General features: G+C 37.4%; 1 protein-coding gene across 2 annotated transcripts in view; it reads right to left on the bottom strand.

Annotated features, from left to right (window-relative positions):
- Positions 1-375: 375 nt before the first annotated feature.
- Positions 376-22339, bottom strand: part of LOC136875595 (GRB10-interacting GYF protein 2) — a 171146-nt gene continuing 149182 nt past the window's right edge. The window contains exons 9-10 of one of the 2 annotated variants that reach the window (XM_067149138.2): positions 5038-5225; positions 376-1557 (exon numbers count right to left, since the gene is read on the bottom strand). In XM_067149138.2, coding sequence (XP_067005239.2) covers positions 1424-1557; positions 5038-5225 — 322 coding nt within the window. In that variant the 3' untranslated portion in view covers positions 376-1423. The remainder of the gene's footprint in view (positions 1558-5037; positions 5226-22339) is intronic. The other variant, XM_067149137.2, reaches the window with a different exon arrangement.

Genomic DNA, 22339 nt, shown 5'->3' with positions numbered 1-22339 from the left:
TCTGTCAACATTCATGGAGTTCAGTTTTTCTGCAGACTAATTTGGGATAGTCATCACAAAACTTTTCACTGAGGAATTAGTTCTACATACCTTCATCCTTGGATCAATCTATGAACACATGCCACAGCTTCCTACCAGGAAAGCTTATCCTAGTGGTGTGTGTCCAATCAATGAAAGTAAAATACAGGACATTCGCAAAATCCTGAAGTAGATTCCTGAAGATGATCATGTACGCACATTTTATGAACAAGTAGTGGCTTGGGAAATTAAAAAGTGAAAGAAGACTAACGTTCATAAAGAATATTGTTTCTAAAACGATTTGATGTGTGAAAACAGACTTTGCTAAAGTTTCATTTTGAAATAGTTTATAAAATGCTTTGTTTTGTTTGATTATGCTTTCTACATGATAATAAAACTTTGCTAAAGTTTGATTTTGAGATATTGTTTATTGCTTTTGTGCATTAAATTAAGATTTCTGCATGTTTTCAGATAAATAAAAGTTATACAGTGTCAATATTACATTTACATGCGTGTACCTTTTAAGTTAATTTGCAAAACAATTTAAGTCCTTGTATTATTTGAGGACTTTACCCAAGGATGGGTACAATACTCTTTATGTTAATGATTACTCTATTTCCCTTGCATGAATCTTCAAAATAAAATGGAATATTTTAGCAATATATGGTTAAGTTGGACCACAGACAGTTATTTTTAATTCCTAAAAAATTAATTTTTCAGACTTATGACATTTTGAAAATTCACTATTCAAATATTTTAACCAGTTATTCATATTTTGGACGTCCTTACAACACTTTAAATATACCTACAATAAAGCAGGAATAATGTAGAATTTAATAAAAATTGTCCAAAATCGCCTCATACAGTTCGAAACTTCATTGATTTATAACTTTCGTTCTTAGGGTATTGCATTAATTGGATATATATATATACCCAATTATTTTGGTGATGAAAACAATACAATTTTAGATCCCTTTGAGAGTTAAGATGAAAATAAATTCAAAACTGTCCAAAATCACCCTGTTTAACAGTAGTTCAATAATAGTTCATAAAAATAAACTTGGAATATTACTAATAATATCACACTACATTGTGGTCCCATAATAGGGACAGATAGTCTTCATTTATAATAAATACTTCTATCCCATTTCTTGTTAATCCCCATTGCTGTACATCCTGAGTTTAAAATATAATGTATACTTTGGGGGAATGGAATTGCTGCCTCTAAATGTTCACCATTATACAGTAAACATAAATACTGCAATTACAGCTCATATGCAAAAATAGCTCACCATAAATATAGATCCATTATCCTACTATGACAAAATGTCATGTTCATTTGTTATGGAAGATATTTCCATAAGAAAAAAGGTAATACAGAAATGTAATTACAAGAGAATTTGTTTCATTGCTGTTTGCATGAATCTTTGCCTTCTTTCTTCACTCTACCCTTCTTAGTTTTCTTTTCCAGAGATGCTGATCGTCGCTGACCCTGAATTGGCATGTAAGGAGGAACAGGACTGTCGTCATCTTCAAAATCTGAAAGTAGAAGAAGACGAAGTATGTGATAACATGTATATCATATCCTTGTATTATATTATTATTATTACTACATATATCACATTCCTGCACTATATTTAGTATTAGGTCTATTGAGTATTGAATTATTTATTTCTAAAAATGTAGAAGCTAGAAAATTGTCCACAGAAGATATTCTTTGTGTATGTACAGTATTCAGAGAAAATTAGAGCTATTAATAAAAAAGGGAACTTGCACAAGTCATCAAAGAGAATGCAACCACTCGTCAAGTCTTCAGCATGGCAAGCCTGTGGATGTTGTCCTTGAAGCAAACCACCTGTGCACAGGAGATCTCTCTCTGGATTGGACAACCCCTATTCATGCTGTGTACATAATAACAAGTTGGAGGGGAAAGGCAGATCCCCATGTAAGCATGTTGGATGCAGTCAACTATCTATCTTTAAGGGTTCAATGGCAATTGTTCATTACTTAAGAGTCCATTATCGATCATCCAGTGTACAGCGTCTAATTCTCTGTTATGAATTGTCTGTCAACGAGTGTATATCATCTACAGACTACTGTACGATCAGCTATCTGCTGCAGTGTTCATGGGCCCTCTATGGTCCAGTATCTGGAGTACCTGCTGGCTGATATATTGTACTGCTTGAAGTGTTATAGGATGCAGCCTGGTTTCAAGGCGTGGACTAGTCTTGTAAAAGAGACTTGTATTTTTGGAAAGAGAACAATATGATTATATACAGAGTTGCCAACTCCAGGGCATGAAAATCCTCTAACCAAGCTCTAAAAAACCCTCTATCTCATGAAAGAAAACAATCAGATTTTCCAACTGTTCATAAAACTCTTTCTATTGACAAAATTTTTATAATTTGTTGAGCTTACTGTGACAATCCACTATTCCAGCAATTGAATTCAATCAAATTAAGATGGTCGCGATTACTAGTAATGAAGTGAGACATAATGAATAATGAATAAACGCCAAAAGTAGTACTGCCAAATAAAGTTAATATGTTGTAATACATTCAGGCAACATTGTTTTGTATTGAATAGGTGGAACCTCTAAAAACTTTACAAGTATTTGTGATAAAAATGGCAGTCATTTTATTTACACACGTTACATTTAAACACTTTGTATCATTTCGCAGTCGTACTGACTTGTACAGCGAGCGCGCTTTCCAGCTGAGTCAAGCTCGCGAATAACCTTCATTTCGGAAGCGTTAATGCTATTTTTTCTCTTTCCAATTTGATTGTGATTAGTGATGAGCAGAACTGAATATAATGCATTCCAGAGCTTGAGGATCGATACTTACATTCGAAACCATATTCTTGAGTTCAACAGAACCTTTGAAAGTCGATGTAGGCCTAATTTACGCCGGACAAGATTTCCATAAACTGACTATGAACAGTATACCGGTGACCAAATTGCACAGCAACATTTAAAAAAAAAAAAATGTTAACGTCATGTTGGGCGCTTTTGTATACAATGAGCTTTATTTTATTAGATTAGAGAATTAAAAACTACGTGTGGTCGATTGTTATCCTGGATGGAGAGTTAGTTGCATCAAATAATGTAAAACTATTTATGATGCAGACATTGATTACAAAACCAAATACATACTTCCACCAATTCTTACTAGGTTTATCAATAGACAGAGGACACTGCACTTGTACCCTTTCCTTGGATTTTCCCACTTTCCTCTGTACTTCAAACTGTACCATGGGATCAGTATTTGTTGATAACATGGTAATATCTTGCTTGTCTTTCCAAATAGTTGCAAACACATTTCCACACTACAAACTTCTATTCTCCCCTTGCTTCAGTTTCAGCTTCTCGGGATATTTGAATTCAACTGACCAGTCCTTTCTGTTGGTATTTACAGTATCACATGCATAAGTACCTAGGATATAGAGTTCATTCCATATATGAAAAATCTATCGAAGTATACATGATGATTCTTATGCAGATAGTTTTTAATTAAATTTAGCACAACTTGTTCCCCAAGTACAAAATCCTTGTAACAATTTTCCTTCTTTTCCAAGTACACATTAGGCTCCAAACATAGTCCCCAGGTGTTGCTAAAACCCACACTTTGACACACTATTCAATGGGTTTTTTAGGAAGGTATTGCTTCAAAAAATATCTCCCCTTGAAGCCAATCACAGCTTCATCAACAGAAAGTTCACTTCCTGGTCTTAATTTTTCTCTAAATCTATATATCATGTCTAGAATAGGCCTTACCTTCTGAAGACAATCATACTCTAAATCTCCCAATTTCTAGAGTCCATCACATGAAGATATTTACAGAGCAGGTCATACCGCCTCTTAGACATACAATTACCAACTATATCACACTGAATGAGGTTGGAAGAAAAATAATCGTATTTTTCAGGCAGCTGGTATATCCCCATACAAATACCTATAAAAGCTTTCATTTCTTCAGATGTTGTGTTTTCCCCACCCTTCTCTATTATTGAACCACTTTGTCTCTTATAGATCACATGTAAGTTAGTAGTCTCAGTTAATTCTGAGAAAACATTTCCACCAATCATGTCCTCAAAATATTCAAATTCAGTGCTACCAGTTGGAAGATTATGCACAGGTCCACAATCCAAAAGGAAATTACCTGGGGGATTCAAATTAATATTCCTTATTCAAGTAGGCCTAATAGTTTGAACAGGGTAAGTATCTGAATAAGTATCTCCCATACCATCCAATGCATTTGGAGTTTCTTCAGGTTTGTCTTCTGTGCCAACTGCTTTGATATCACTTTCATTATCCTCACCACAAATTTCAAACTCACTATCACTGCATTCGTCAACAAACTGATCCAATTGAACACGAATATAGTCTTCATTCATCTTGCTATTTGCAGCCATGATGTGTTTACATTTAGTCAGCTGTCTGTTTTTTCTAAGATAACCTGTAGAAAAAGGTGGGTATTTTAGCAAGCTGTGTACAGTAGGTCATTTGTATCTAGGAAACTTACAGAATTCATTGGGGCTAAGGAGTTATATGTTTGACCCACAGGTGGCAGAGGAAGATAGTTGGAAACTTGAGTACACTCTACTAGGCAAACCACAGAAAAGATTTAAACTCGCGGAAATAAAGAATAATTGTACAGCCGCAACAAAATACTACGTAACAAAAGCCAATGTTCGGAGTTGGTGTGAAGACAAAGACAGGCAAAGCACGTTTCCAGCCTGATTTATTTTCTTTTGAACGAAAAAGTGGGGGTCGTCTTGCAACAGGGTCGCCTTGGATTCGGAGAAATACAGTACAATGTGCCTTATTCTAAAACTAACATTTATCAAACACACTTCACATAGCAGAAAACAGGGTGGGTAGAACAAAGAATAGACAAGGATTAGAGAGCATAAAAAGGTCTCCCTGAATAAACCTAGTTCCACCTCCATAGAGTGGTAAGGGACATTTCATCCTGGGTGAAGTTAGGTTTGGAACGCTTTACACATAATGTTACATACCTGGAGGGGGCAGTGATATGGCTGGGCTTGACATGTTGCTAGGAGGTGTGTCTGTGTACAAGGCAGTTGCTCCCCCTGCTCGTCTAGGGTATGTGGGATCTATGGCCATAGCGATGTTGGGGAGAACATGTGAAGGACCAGCTTCTGGTGATGACGGCAACACCTCTATGGCTTCTGGGTCAGGATACCTGGAAAAATTTACATTTTATACATGTATAATAACAATATGCAATAGAATCTAACTAAATGGACCCAATGAGAATTTATTTTTTTGTTTAGTATCTGCCTACCAAGATTTAAATCTTTGATACTGTCAATGTATAAGCGTAAAATCCCAAAGTGCATTGAGCTCTCTCTTCCGATTTGCCATAAAATGAGCAAGCATCTCTATATTTACAGTGTATAAATACAGGAAAAATGGCCACAGCGATGTGCACAACTTATGGGAGAGGAAAGTCTTTAAAATGAAGATGGATGCCAACACACATAATACATGAATTTTGTTAACCTAAAAATCTTCAAAAATTACATCAAAATTCTCAAATAGTGTCCTAAAAAGTAACAAAAAGTTCCTAAAAATACTAACTGTTAACAGTAAACAACTAAATTATATACATCTCTAGGTATGCACAATATTCATAATTTATATCTTATGTAATTTTTCAATTACAATATTTCAGTTCTTTGATTTGGAATCTTAGTTTTCCTTAGAAACAAAATGTGTGAAGATCTACAGGAATTCTTTTAGCACATTGGCTGTACCATTTAAGCAATGACATTCTTACCCAGGTGCCGCAGTAAGAGAAGGGTAAATTAACACATTCATGCCCGTATCAGAGTTATTGCCTATAGCGTGTCCATGCTCTAAACCATATCCGAATTAGTCATGATAAGCGCAACCTTGAATTGTAGTTATTCCTACGCAGCTGTGGCTTATTTTTGTCACAAATATGTGTGACAGAGATGAGGGTAATACCCTTATGAATATGTCTACATGCTGCTTCTCACCAAAAACCACATGGCCTTGGGGGATTTTCCCTTCCAATGCATTTCTTATTCTGTTTCTGAACGAAGAATAGTGCTGGCCATGCTGGCTGCGTAGTTTGTTTGTGATTGCACATGTATAATAATGTTCTGAAGTGTAACCAAGGCACTTAGGGACAATATAAGTGTTGACGAAATTGCCAACACCCCATTCAATGAAGACTCAGGTGATGAACTAATTCCTGAACTAAGTGAAAATGGCAGTGATGCCAGTGGAGAAGATTCTCCTGAACACAAAACAGAAAGTACAATACCTGAAGGTGTAACATTAGCTACCACACCTTCCAGAGATACTAGAGGACTTCTTTAAGGTATATGAAAGTTTTGTTTCCATATCTTATTTAGTTTAGAACTTATTGTGAAAATAATTAGTTGTTTGCTGTGCCACTAACAGCTGGAATAGCTGGGCCAGCCATTTAAATAGCCCGCTCAGATGATGGGCGTAAATGTGTTAACCCACTGAGCCCTGCCTAATTGTTGGATTGAAACTGCATTGGGGCTGGGATTATTTATGAGAAAATATAGTGTCGCTTCATATTGTGAGAAATTTCTTACTTACAAGAGGATTTAAATATACATGAAAATAAATGGCTTTCATACCACAAACTGCGGAACAAGGAATGCATTAAAAACATTTAATTTTATTATCACGGGTCCGTACTCAGTCCGCCTGCTGAGCTGTAACACAGTCTTCTCCTTGCACTTCCTCTTCCATTTCCACATCTATTTTTGTTTTTCAGGAGCACTGCTCACACTATTGCTAATATTACTACTAATTTCACTAAAAAAATTACATTCCTAATCAACATTACTTTCTAAGAGGGGTTATATATTTGTAAGTTTCAGTTGTTTACTAGCAGCTGTCTTGTTTACAAGCAAATATCAAAGTATAGAGGTAGCCCACTTCAAACTAATATTACCAAGCACACTATCGATATATTTTAGCAAAGAGCATATAACATTGCAAAGAAAGTGTCCCTGTACAAATCACAAAAGCAACTCTTCCATCTCTTGAGGAAAAGTTCAATTACGTAGTAAAGTGAAACAATGGAACAGTTCCGTGGCTTGGGCCCAAAGAGTTAATCTCTGTACCTGGTGGTGAAAGGCAATCCCCAGTCGTATCCTTCTACTAATTTTCATTCCCATTCTTCCATTTTCTATCAGTTCACTTCCCAAGTATTTGAAGTATTCTGCTATTTCCAGTTCCATGTCTCCAATTCTGACAGCTCCTTTTCCTATTTTTTCCTCCTCTACTCATCATTGTCTTGCTCTTCTCCACGTTGATCCTCAATCCCCATGAGGATCTCTCGAACAATCGTATAATCTTGAAGCAGTTGGTTTTTGAGGGCAGTCAGGTAAAGGCTGTGAGCCTCTAAAAACTGTTGAGACTCCCTTTATCTTAAAGTGGAGCAGTTCTGTAGGAGATACATTCACAGGTGCATGCCGAGGATCAAACAGTCATCCTGGCTGGATCCGTGGTCCTGAAGGTCCTGACTTTTACTAGAGGTGACTAGGCAACACGCGTAAGCTGAACTAAACCATTAACTGCATCTTCTGAGGAAGCTGTTCCAAGTTCTCGAGGATTGTCTGGTTGAATACTAAACCACTACCTAATAGTTTGAGTTTTACCTCAAGGTCATCTAGCTTCCCAGCAAGTACAGGAATGGTTGGGTACTTAGATCCCTCTCAGAAATTAAGCAAGTCCATAAGAGAAGCACCAACAACAGAAACATGTTGCTTGTTGTTTTATAATTTGTGTTGTTGAATTCGAAGCTTGTTGGAAAAATTTGACCCCAGAATTTGAATCTTCCAGTGTTTTTGAAAAATGCCACATTTCTCTCTCAGAAAAGCATTGTAGTTGCTACCTGTATTTTATTTATTTAGAAAGGCATTCTTTGACTTTACTAAACACACATTCAATTCATCCATATAGTATTCAGATATGCAGCCGACAAGGTTGACTTTCGAGCCCAGCACTGGACATGATTTATTTCTTCAATCAGTCCTTGAAGAATAGTTACAGATTTTGTCATGTGTGTGTGCAGAGTCTGTAACTACAGCCACTACATGCAACTGCTCAATTTTGTAGGAATTTAAAGTGTCTAATATAGCATTGGCACAATTCTCACTATTGGCAGAATCTGGAAAAACACAGGCAGCCAGAAAGGTGTTCCTTCCAGTTGATGGTACTGATGGACGAATTAGGATGTTAGAAACACACCTACCATTCTTGTCTACTGTTTCGTTGCATAGCAGGAACAAGTCTTTTTTAGCCCTTCCTTAATTTCCTCCCTCCTCCTTTCACCGACCACGGGGATGTATTTCTGACGGATCTGATTTGCCGATAGTAAATCTCAACGTCTGCGAATGTAATTATCAAGCCAAGTATGTATAGGATTGTTTTTTTTTCTTCAAGTTGCTTTATATCGCAACGACACAGACAGGTCTTATGGCGACGATGGAACAGGAAAGGGCTCGGAGTGGGAATGCAGCGGCCGTGGTCTTAAGGTACAGCCCCAACAATTGGCTGGTGTAAAAATGGGAAACCACGGAAAAGCCATCTTCAGGGCTGCCGACAGTAGATTTCGAACACACCATATCCCAAATAATATCGAGCTCAGTGGATTGTCTAGTTTTTCTACTGGTATGTCAGCTTTCACCAACGCAGTAGTAGTGTCCAAAATAAACTCTTCCATCGAATCCTTCATGCGACTAGCATTTGAAAACGTTTCTTTCAATGTGGCCACTCTACGAACACAAACTTCAAGACAAAGTCTCTTGGTGTTTTGAATGCTTCTCCGATATGCAATGTTTGTTCAAAGCATCTCTCCTGCGACAATCTAACCGACGATCACAATATTTGCACATAAGAATGCCACAAAAAATTATAAATACTTATATTCTTTACGACTGTCCGCGGCAGAAACTACTACCTTCGGCATTTTTAAACCCAATTTTGTGATGCCTAGTAACTGACACTGTTATCACATGATTGACTGTAGTCACAGGCCATATAAGAAATCAATATTGGGAATAATTTTTTAATCTTGGATTTTTAAAAGTATACTGCACCACAGTCTCAATAAAAAAGGACAAGATAAAAGGCATACATATCTACAGATACAATGCGAATTGACCCTTAAATTTAAAATCTTAAACTAAGAAAACATAAAAATGGTTACAAGAAAATGTACCTAATCATTCTTATTTATGACACACACATACGAATAATATTTAGATAAGTAAAGAACTGTCAACAACTTATCAAATGATGAAAAATATACACATGTAGGTAGCAGAGACTGCTGTGTTAACTAGTATAGCATTGAACCGGCAGCTAACTTTGCCCTCTTCAAAAATGCAATGCCATACTGCTGCTCATAAAACTTTCCAGTCAGACTTGATTTGAGCACTAATCGTTTACCGAGATTTTCATCATTCAGAGATGATCGGAACTGTGTCCTCGTCTTCTTTACCTGGCTGCATAATTTTTTACATTCAGCATTGCTGTGTGAGATTGTCAATATTGAGAGCATTACTTTTGCTATTCTATCATATTTGAAACACCCAGCTTCACCTTGTATATCCCCTATAGCAGACCAAGACCAATCTACTCTTCCTTCTTGCACAATAGATGATGGTAAATCCTCCACTTTGAGAGCACAAAACTGGCACTGTAATGCATCCATACCTTCTTGGTAATCTTCACCACCTTTCACTGGCAATATAACAGGAAACTTGGAAACAAAATACTTTATGGCATTGAAGGAAGAAGTCTGCAAAGAATTATCTGAGCTACTTGAGCATTAACAAAAATTTTACTATTCAAATGAAATTTATGAATAATATAATCACAGACTGCGATAAGATAGTACCTGATGTGCAAGTAAAAGTTTTCTTCTCCTCACGTGCCCGATTTTCTACAAGACGAGATGTTGAGTAACGAATTACTAAATCATCATCAGCTTTCATTTTCTCTCTTGTGTGATAGACCACTTCTAAAACTGTAGGATAATTTTTTTATGACCACTGGCTTAACAAACCTACACAGAATGTCCTTCAACGTATCAGTCAGCATGGATGTTAGGACATGAATGTGAGGCACTTGCAACTGAAGAACTTTATTAGTTTTCTCAAAAGCAGGGATGATAAATGCCAAAAATAAGCAAAAGGCTTTATTAAAGTTTGAAGACAGAAAAAGAAATAGTCTCTCCTCTCATGACATAATGGCACTGCAATTTGGCTCCTTTATTTTCTTCACCGATTGAGATGAACTACCGTCCGCCTTCCTTTTTCCAGAAATAACGGAAGCTTGGTCTTGTACTCTACTGACACAAGGACCACATTTCATTGCTGTATCTTCATAAGCCCTTAGCTTGGGAATTTGGAAATACTTCAGAGATGTGTATGCCATTGGACCATTTTACCTTATATTTTAAAAACTCTGCAGTGGCTCCCACTGTGAAATCAATCTTTCCAAACATTTACCCAAGGATAACTAGCATGTACACACATGCTTTATTATTTTTCTAACAACAGTTTGGTATAAAACTTGATACATTTTGAGATGATCTTTTCTCTTCAAACTTTTGTCTAAACAATAATATATATTAATTAGCATCTCCTCAAAGAAGGGAGTCGACACCTTTCATGGCAGCCAAATGAATCAAATGACATGGGCATCCAAATAATAAGAACAACAACAACAACGTTTTCGCACTGCTCTCTTAGTTTAGCAGCAAAACAATTTTTTTCTTCCCATCGTAACAGGAGTATTATCTAACCTGAAAGCTACAGGCTCACAGTTTGCCATTGGAAAGTCATATCTCTTCAGAACATCCAGCAGCAAATTAGCAACATTAACACCAGTAGATTTCAAATTTTTCATGGATAGAAAAGAATTTTCAATTTTTCAATTCTTTGTTGAAAAACAAGATGACAGGATAGAGCTTACTATCTTTATCATTGCTACCATCAGCTGAAATTGCAAAAGATTCTGTCTTTAAAGTTTGACTCACCTTACTATCTGCATCACGGGCCATTTCATTAACTATGGCAGATACCGATTGCTTTTATCATATTTAATGGTTTCTTGCCAATGACTCTGTGTCAAGCTTTCCCAAACTTTTGATCTGGGGATGCTGTCGTATGCCTAGTTTTATGTCTATAATAGTCATTATTACATCCCTCCTATGATCTTTTGAAACCAATACCTCGCTGTCCATTCCTTAATTCCTAATGTGCTCAGAAATATTTTCAGACACGCAGGTAATCTTTCTTTGTGTATCTAAAGGTTATACTTTCTGGATTCTTGCTTACAAGTTGTTTCATAATCTTGGAATATTGTTCTTTTTTGGGACTGATTGGTCAAGTAGTCTCTCAATGTATATCCACATTTGGTCCCAAGCTAGAGTTTTCCAAAATTTTTCACCTATATTCTTCCCTAATGCCATTGCATTTTCTAATTGCTAATGAAATACATTTCTGTAACATGCATTGGGTTCCCAGTTTTCTTTCACCTTTCAACACGCCCTTCATTACTTGATTTTGTCACTCTGTACCCTACTTAAGCTTCACCAAGCATTCCCTGATATTGAACTTTCTTTCTTGACCACTCTTCAGACTTGACCACACATTTTGTTTTCTGTCCTCCCTGAAGATCTCCTGGAGTGGTGGCATTAGCATTTCTAGGGGATTTGTGGCAAAAAGGAATAATCATCCCAATTTTCAAGAAAGCCGATAAGAAAGTATAGAAGAACTACAGGGGAATTACTCTGATATCCCATGTTGCTAAGATAATGGAGAGGATACTGGGAAGTATCTGAACGAAATATATTTACAAAAGATGCTTCTGATGTGAGAGAATCAGCCATCTAGGGAATGTCCTAGTCCGTTGCCCAGGGAACGCTCGGATGAATTTAATTAATATTCTTAACACATCCTGCGGGGAGGCTGAGAGGTACAAACTGGGGTGCAAAACCACAAGTTCTTAGAACCACTGCATTGGCTCTGTTACTCTGCTGCAAAACACGCATCCCCTGTGTGGTATAGATCATCCCGTGCCAAGACTGAGGACCCTGCCCTGAATGAAGCTTGTAGATTAATCACAGGATGCCTGAAACCTACCCCTGTTGAGAAGCTATACTGTCTTTCTGGCATTGCATCTCCAAGTATTCGTCGAGAAATCTCTGCCGATCGAGAGCGTTGAGGTTCACCCACTGTTTGGTCACCAACAATCTCAATCTAGGCTGAAATCCAGGAAAAGTTTCCTCCAGGCATCAACGCCCTTGAAAGGACCACCAGATAAGGCAAGATTTTCCTTGTGGAAATCTAAGCAACAAGAATGGATGGAGCCGCATGAACAACTTCCGGCTGGCTACAATGAAGACTGGAGTGTTTGGAGGTCCCTTAACTGATTAAGAACTGGTGTTGGCAGGGCTAAGTCCTCACTTAAGTTATGGGGCTTCATATCAGAGGACAGCAAGTACGACTGGTAAAGAACAAACCGTGAACCATAGGTATCAATGTCCTCTCTGCCCATTTTCATGCTCAGAGCAAGATTTAATGCTTGCTGATGACAACGCCCTAGGTGTGGCTCAGTTTTGGAAAAACACTATCTAGATGTGCAGTAAATATGGTCAATTTCCTTTGTCTGTTAATTTTTGTAAATAGTTTAATTATTATTTTATTTTTAACTGTATGATTAAGTATGCTTCTGACACGAGTAAATAAATAAATAAATAAATAAATAAATAAATAAATAAATAAATACTGGAAAGTATTGTCATGCTACAAGATGATTCGGATCGCGGCTCAAGTGTTATCTCTCAGTGAGACGATTCGTAAAACTGGTATAACAAGTCGTAAAATTGGTATAACAATCGATTTTACGAATATTCTCGCTGCGAAATGAAATTCTCTATCTGGTAGGCAGTGCAAGTTGGTCTTTGGTTGGGGAAGGGAAGGAAAGTAGTAAGCGGTGATCTTGTCAGCTGTGAACGGGTCTTTGTTTGAGTCTACTCAAACTGTCCAGTTGCTTCGAGTGTTTGAAGACTGTTTGCTAGCCAATTTGTGATAATTGTGTGCCTGATTTACTCTATTTTAATTGGTTTATTTTAGTTTAGTGATTATTATAATTTAAACATTAGTGAACTAAATGGCTCAAGTGCAATTAGAGAAGCATTGGAGGAGCTTGGGAGTGATGAAAGTGAAGACGACACTGATAATGCAGAAGATTTTCCCGATGATTTTATCATTAGACAACTTTTCTTCTGGAAGTGGGGAAGAATATGACCCTAATTTAGATACCCATGACTATAGTGATGTGTCAAGTAGTGGTGCAAACAATTCAAACGTGCTAATTCTACCAGGCACATCTAGACCTAATGACCCACCACAACAGACTCTCTCCGAGTCATTACTTGTGACTTTTTTTATTATTCATTGGTTTCTATTATTATATATCATTGTGCTTGTAATGAAATTTGGCACATTTTGTATATCTTGGAATTTAATTTCAGATAATATAGTGCTTGTGACCAACCTCAAAAATTGGAATATCTTTTGATTTTAAAAAAATATGACTAATCATCCATTAGACTTTTGCTAGATACTTGTAAAACATCCTATTATCTTATTCTCTAACTAGCTGATGTACCCGTGGTTCACTACGGAATTCTAAACTGTAGGCTATACAGAATTCTAGGTTAGGTAGGCTAGTGTAAACGTTGTGAGCAAGATTGTATTAAGTTCCATAGCTCTTAACGTTGCCCTAGAAACACGACGGGGAAGTCATCAATGTCTTTTCTCACATGAAGACTGGGTTAGGGAATTTTCATTGTAATGGTAGGCCAGCTTGCCTACCATCAGTCACAATCAGGTTGGGGAGTTTTCATTATAATGGCTGACACTCATTCTCCACCTGCCTTTATAGATTCTCAGAAAGACTCTCTTAGTGGTTTTCCCAACTGAAATGAACATGGGTCATTACAATGTCAGTAGGAATGGCGCGATTAAAAGCAATGCTTTCATATGAAATACTCGATCAAATAAAAACCCACACATTTTCTCACTTTTAACAAACAGTACTACACTGCAGAACTAACAGCCCAAAGCTACAGAGCTAGAATGACCAAGACGCAGACATCCGTGATTCGTGAACAATCTGCGTCCTTTTTTCGGCGGGGGGGGGGGGTGTTCGAATAGTGGATAGTCCCAGGGCAAAAACTATGCCCGTTTACTTATCTGTTTCCTGGGAGTACCCGATGAGTCAGAAAATCTCAATTCACCACACTGGCGGGGGAAAGTTCTGACCTGGAGGCAATTTTTCCTCCAAGCCAGAGAAGGAACCACATCTTTGCTGCTAATATGGAATAAAATCAATGTAGATTTTATAAAAGTGAAGAGGAAGAAGCTTTTCTTAAGAAACAGCTCTTTGCAGGGTTGAATTTTGAGTTTAGTGAATTGTGGTACTATAATTTGGAATAGGCCTAAATTGTAATTCTAGACCAGTTCATACTACTATTACTACTACTAACTGAGCCTCTGACTTAAGTGCGCACACTGGTCATTCAAAACAGCGCGTCAAAGTAGGTATCGAACAGCTGGAATACTATAATGAACCAGTGTGTTGCGTACCAGCACTATCACAAAATGTATGAACCAGAAGAATGGCATGCTAAAGAAGAAAGTTATTACAAGATATTAGAATCATTCCGTATTGACGGTTTTCACTTTACAATGGCGAAAAATGAGAGTATCCTCCTATTCAATACATCATATATTCCGTCATTAGACGGAGGAAACAAATTCAAACATGTTTCGGCTCGCTTGAGCCATCATCAGTGAAAAAATTAGGGGGGGGGGGGGGGGGGTTTGGAATAATTGACATAATGTCAGTTGAAAAATGCTAAAAAACATAATGAAAGAGCAAATGAAAAAAAGAAACAAAAGAGAGCCTAGACAGAAAACAAATATACAATATTTACATCAATATGCAGTTGTTTTTTGTTCTGCATATTGATGTAAATATTGTATATTTGTGCTAATTTTGTTTTCCGTCTAGGCTCTCTTGTTTGTTTTTTCATTTGCTCTTTCATGATGCTTTTTAGCATTTTTCAACTTACATTATGTCAATTATTCCACCCCCCCCCCCCTAATTTTTTCACTGTTAAAGATGGCTCAAGCGAGCCGAAACATGTTTGAATTTGTTTGCTCCGTCTAATGACGGAATATATGATGTATTGAATAGGAGGATACTCTCATTTTTGGCTATTGTAAAGTAAAAGAAGAAAGTTACCTAACTCCTCAGCTATTTCCCGGCAATATTCAGTTAGGCTGTTATACTCTGTACGCAGCAGTAATCCCATCTATCGGAATTGAATGTCAGCGTAAGAGACAAAGAACATTACAACAAACAGGTCAGTGTAATGTTATTGTTTATCAATGTTACGCGCTTTCGATATTGTAGGTCTTCACATTGTCTTCCGGTTCTGAAATACCACTCTTATCATAGTCGGTACGGTAAAACTGAATAAAACATAAATGATCGGAAATTGTATTCTCTATAACTGTTATGTAGTACAGTACTTTTCCATAGGACCAAGAACATAGGTATTTAAAAATAAAATTTTAGGTGCCTTCCCCTAAGCTACCATTTCACTCAGAGTGAATAACATTGTTTATAGCTTAAACTGTAGCTTCTGATTCCTCTACTCAATATACTGATTTTCATTAAATTCTGTTTACCCATTTTCTTGGGGCTCGGCGTTGATATGGACTTAGCAACAAAAATCCAAATTCATTAATATCTATGTCATCATAGCCGGTACGGTAAAAATACACGAGACGTAAATGATCGGAAATTACATTCTATATAACTTTAGTTATGTAATATTTATCGATATGACCACTAATAATATAAATATTTCAGAAATAATTTTAGGCCTTCCCCTAAACTACCATTTCACTCAGCGTGAATAAAATGATTTATAACCTGGATTGTAACGGCTCACCCCCCGACTTTACATACTGATTTTTATTAAATTCTCTTCAGCTGTTTTCTCGTGATGCGTGTACATACATACAGACGCACAGAAATTACAGAAAAGTAAAACTGCATTTTCTTGTTACTGTGTACATGATAAATACAGATATACCATTCTTTTCAAATTCTGAACAATGTACAGACAAAACTCTTATTTTATATATATAGATTCTTCCTGAACAAATTGATATATAATATGCCATATATTGTTAAAATTTTGTTTTTATTATATTTAAAAAAAATGTATTTGCACGCTGCCTTAAGAATGCTCAGCACTTAAGAGTGAAACGATCAGCACTTAGGGCGATAAGGTTGAGGGTTGAAAATCAGATACAGGAAAATCAGTTTGGTTTCAGAAGTGGAAGGTCAACAATAGAACCCATTGTCATTATGAGACAACTAATGGAAAAGCAATGGGAGTATGGGAATGATATGGTGATGACATTCACTGATATTGAAAAGGTGTAAAACAGTGTCCCCAGGACTAAAGTTTGGGACAGTCTGGTGCAAAAAGGAATTGGACAAGGGATTAATAAAAATGATCACGGCAAGGTACAAGGAATGTTGTAGTTGCGTGCAAACACGAGTTGGCAGGACAAGTTAGTTCAAAATCACCAGTGGGCTTAAATAGGGAAGTGTTCTATCACCAATCCTGTTTACAATAGTAATGGATGACATCATGAGAACAGCAAAGGCAACATATGGAGGTAGAGAAATGAACATCATGTTATTTGCAGATGATATTGTGTTTGGGGAGATGATGACAAAGGTTCAAGAACAATTGGATGTTGTGAATGGGAAGAACGAAGAATGTGGATTAAAAAGTGTAGAAAAGAGTAAAACTCTTGTTATGACTAGAGGGGAGAAAGAAGGGAAAGGACAGATTAGACTTGCAGGCAAGCCCCTGGAAGTAGTGGAGACGTTCAAATACCTGGGGAGTGAATTAATGGAGAATGCTAGACTGGATGCTGAGATTAGTAAGAGGATTCAAGCTGGAAGCTGCTTCTGTCATAGTGTAAGTAACATGTTATGAGACAAAGATGTGCCAATGGAAGCAAAGGAAACTATGTACAAGATGTATTACGTACCCATAACAACGTACAGAGCAGAAACTTGGACAATGACGAAGAAAGATGAGAGTCTAATACAGGCAGCCGAAATGAAGTTCTTGAGGAGTATGATACAGCAGAGTAGAAGAGACAAAATAAGGAATAAGAAAATCCAGGAAGAAATTGGAGTGGAGAGAATGAATGATAGAATAGAGAAGAGCCAACTAATATGGTTTAGGCACATAAAGCAAATGAGTGATGAAAGAATGCCAAAAAGGATGATAAAAATACAAATGCAAGGAAAGAGAGGCCGTGGACGACCGCGACTGAGATGGAAGGACACAATGCAACACAGTATTATAGAAAGTAACCTGGACTGGAACACAGTGCTGGAGGAGAAGTGGTGGAAAGAATGAAGAAAGTGGAGAGGAACCATATTTGCCCCTACCCGGCTACAGATGGATAAAGGGAAATGATGATGACTGTGATCCGTATGCTCGCTGAATGGAACCCATATGTGTCTTTCAGATAACTGAGTATCCACAGCACCAGATAAACCATTCTCTGAAAAACGAACATCACTAGTCTGTTCAGAAGAGGAAAGAAGTTAAGACAAAATGTCTTTCCTACCAAGTCGTGTCACCAGTCTTCTTTCTGTTTTGATCATTTTTCCTATCAATCTTCTGCCCTATAATTAAAAGGAAAACCAAAAAACAAAATGGGATTGCATATCGCTGTACCTCCCATCATATTTTCAATAAAATATCTGCTTTAAAATCAGTGGGCAGTGATTATTAGTCAGCCAGTGAATCTGATTCAGGTGGTAGAATTAAGTTTCAAAACAGATTTTTGAATGTTGATGTGTCATTTTCACAGAATTACTCTTAATTTACAAACCATCAACTGATATTATGTAAGATATGTACTAAGAAGGAAGCTAAATATAACTTGAATCAGTTCTGCAGAAAAACCCATGTCACACACAATTTCATTAGGATCGCTGTCATCTGACATATTCACTTCCATTCTATTTCACATTTTAAAACAGAAACGAAGAACACTCAATCTGCCTTACGTACACCACGTAATATTGAATTAAAAAAATTAACATGTATACACCTGCAATAAGAAACTTATGCAATAGGCATATTATTGAATGAAAAACCCAAAGGCAGGAAAATGACCCCACTGCAGAAATGCAGTATTACTTCCTTTTCCATACCGTAAACAGTTATTTAGTAACACAAGTTTTTTCCAATTTCAAAAGCAGGGCAAGACCGTGTCATTACATTTCTACTCGTACAAGTTACTGGTGCTAAAAGTGGCCAATTTACAAACTACTCTAACACAGAGATGCACCAGGGAATAAATAATCGAGTTAAGTACAAAAGTGTATTTTGGCAAAAAATATTTAGGTACGGGGTATTGCAAGTTCACCGATGATATACTCTCTTTTTACCAGTGACAGAAGTCCATCACCACCAGGAAAATGTTGATACACTGTGAAAAGCAAGAGCAAGACAAGTGACATGCATCAATCTTGAATAAAAAGATTTGACAGCTTTAGCAGCTTTAAATATGTATGGCATCAGTCATGAGAAGTAATTAATTAATTAATTAATTAATGAATTTACATTTAATGTGAGGGTGGATCAAACATAAATGGGAATTTAAAAAAAATTATTGCATCAACCAAAAAAAAACCAAATACAGAGGTCACTTTTCTACATAGTGTCTCGCCTTCGATAAACATTTTCTCCCTTGGATTGGCAAGTTTTTAATGCTGTCCTGATAGAAAGAAGAGGGAGGTGTGCAAAATCAGTTGCGCACAAACTCTCTACACTTGCATCATCAACGAACCGCTGTCTTCCTATATCTTGTTTGAGTGGTCCAAACAAATGGTAGCCACAGGGCGATAAATCTGGACTGTACGGAGGGGGTTCCAGAGGTGCCCAGCGAATTTCCTCCAGTTTTTCCTGGGTTAAAGTGGCAGTATGCGGCCTTGCATCGTGATTGAGAAGAATGAAGTTTTGGATCGGTTGTTGGCGTTGTTTGTTGCGTTACACAGCTTATCCTACATCCAAAAGGCGACAGTAATAGGCAGCATTAATTATCCTTTGTTTATGAAGAAAACCCAACAGTAAAACAACTGCGGAGTCCCAGAGAACGGTTGTTCAAGCACCTTTCCAGCTTATGGGCGTGTTTTGGCTTTGACTGGACCTGCTTTGTCTCTTCGCCACCACTCCATGCTTGCTTGCTTTGACTCTGGGGTGTAATGATGCACCCAAGTTTCATCACAAGTCACAATACGATGCAAGAAATCCTCCCCCCTCTTCCTCCTCGTAGTGACGCACGAGTCCTGACAAACTTCCTGGCGTCAAGTTTTTTGTTCCTGCTTGACGGGACGAGGAACCCACTTGGCAGACAATTTTCTGAAATTGAGTTCATCTTGGACAATGGTTTGAAAACTTCCGTAACTTATTCCTACGGCTAAAACAATTTGCAAAATTTTTATTCTTTGATATATTGGCATTATAAATTTTTATTCGGCGATCTTCACCAAAAACGTCACGAATGGCAACAATGTTGTCTGCAGTGATGCTTGTCCACAGTCTACTTTCATGACGTTCATTTTCCACAGCTTCTCTTCCTGTCACAAATTTTTTAGTCCGCTCATACATTCGAGTCTGCGAAAGAGTTTCTTCCTCAAACTGTGAGCAGAGGCCTTTCAAAATTTCAGGTTTGGTGCCCTCTTTTGCGAGAAATTTTATAATAATGCATTGCGCAACAGACGTGTGCACCTCTTGCTCACTCATGGCGTATTGCAGCAGACCAGCTCTCCACCGTCATTCTCACGTGCAAACCCCTTCTCCAGACACCCCCACCAATTGGGGGACTATGGAAGTAAAGGTAGATTATTAAAATCAATCAAAGGCATTTATGCTGACAATTGGGCTTCGGTGAGAATTGATGGTAGAATGAGTTCTTGGTTCAGGGTACTTACAGGGGTTAGACAAGTCTGTAATCTTTCACCTTTGCAGTTTGTAGTTTACATGGATCATCTGCTGAAAGGTATAAAATGGCAGGGAGGGATTCAGTTAGGTGGAAATGTAGTAAGCAGTCTGGCCTATGTTGACGACTTGGTCTTAATGGCAGATTGTGCCGATAGCCTGCAGTCTAATATCTTGGAACTTGAAAATAGGTACGAGTATGGTATGAAAATTAGCCTCTCGAAGACTAAACTGATGTCAGTAGGTAAGAAATTCAACAGAACTGAATGTCAGATTGGGGATACAAAGCTAGAACAGGTCGACAATTTCAAGTATTTAGGTTGTGTGTTCTCCCACGATGGTAATATAGTAAGTGAGATTGAATCAAGGTGTCATAAAGCTAATGCAGTGAGCTCGCAGTTGCAATCAACAGTATTCTGTAAGAAGGAAGTCAGCACCCAGACGAAACTATCTTTACATCGGGCTGTTTTCAGACCAACTTTGCTTTACGGAAGTGAAAGCTGGGTGGACTCAGGATATCTTATTCATAAGTTAGAAGTAACAGACATGAAAGTAGCAAGAATGATTGCTGGTACAAACAGGTGGGAACAATGGCAGGAGGGTACTCGGAATGAGGAGATAAAGGCTAATTTAGGAATGAACTTGATGGATGAAGCTGTACGCATAAACCGGGTTTGGTGGTGGGGTCACGTGAGGCGAATGGAGGAGGATAGGTTACCTAAGAGAATAATGGACTCTGCTATGGAGGGTAAGAGAAGTAGAGGTAGACCAAGTCGACGATGGTTAGACTCAGTTTCTAACAATTTAAATATAAGAGGTATAGAACTAAATGAGGCCACAACACTAGTTGCAAATCGAGGATTGTGGTGATGTTTAGTAAATTCTCAGAGGCTTGCAGACTGAACGCTGAAAGGCTTTACAGTCTATAATGATAATGTATGTATGTATGTATGTATGTATGTATGTATGCATGTAAGTAAGCCCAGTCCTTCATTCTTTCAGATCTTAACTTCCTTTTTTCGTTTAAAATTACCTGTTCCATTGTCCATCGGTTATCCTGGTTTCTTTGTCTGTGACTTTCTTCACTGTTTTTTTTTTTTTTTTTTTTTAATCTTCTGTTGTCATTTGTAGTTCCCACATATCTTCCTTGATTTCTGTAATCCATTTAATGTTGCTCTTACTGTTCTACAATTTTTCTATAATCCTCCTGATGATCCTGTTTTCTGGTGCCCTGAGTAGATGGCCAAAGAATGATATGTGAACTGTGATTATCGGTTCCATTTTCTGTTAGACTGTTTCGTTAAAAGTAGGCCTCCATGGTCTATTTTCTCGGTAGTTTTTGTTTATGCAAACACTGATTCTTCTTTTCTTTTCTTGAATATTCTGTCTATTTCTGCAGTGTTAAGGTGTTTTGAAAATGGTTTCACTTGTGTATGGTATTTCTAGTTGTGTACGAGTTTTCATCATCATCGTCATCGTCTGCAGTTTTCAGCTGTTGGCCGGGTCTGCTTTGTACGAGTTTTATAGTGTTTCGAGAGGTATTACTTTTATTGTATGTGTTCTTGACAATATGTTGTGCTCTCATCAGTTTATTTATTCTATTATGCCCTGTCTGCTTTTCAGTGGGGTTATTATTTCTCCTAAATATTTAAATTTGTTAATGATTTTGATTTCCTGTTCATCTACCGTGATTTTATTTACAAGTGATTGGCCAGTTAACCTGATTTCCATCTTTTTGAAGGATATTCTGAGGCCAATTTTCTGCACTATTTCCCTGTATTAATTGAAATTCTTGTCTGGCTTCCTGAATGATGTTGGACAGAAGAACAAGGTCATCAGCGAATCCCAGGCAGTTTAAACTTACGTTGTCTTCGCATCTTCCAATTCTGATGTTCTTTGGGTTATCCTTGTACCATTCTCTCATTATATACTCCAAGGCACAGTTGAACAGCAGTGGTAACAGGCAATCTCCCTGTTGAAATCTAGTTTTTATGAGGAATGGCTCAGAAAATACCACTCTGAACTTTATTGCAGATTTTGTGTCAGTCAAGGCGAGTTATTATAAGAGGCATAACACAATCAGTTACAGTTTTCTGTAAATTACTGATGTATTATCATCAAGGCTTGTAGCATAATCTTGATGGTCTAACTGC

Source organism: Anabrus simplex, chromosome 6 (genome assembly GCF_040414725.1).
Source record: "Anabrus simplex isolate iqAnaSimp1 chromosome 6, ASM4041472v1, whole genome shotgun sequence".
Lineage (NCBI taxonomy): Eukaryota > Metazoa > Arthropoda > Insecta > Orthoptera > Tettigoniidae > Anabrus > Anabrus simplex.
The sequence above is the reverse complement of the archived record's forward strand: the minus strand, read 5'-3'. Positions and strand labels throughout refer to the sequence as shown.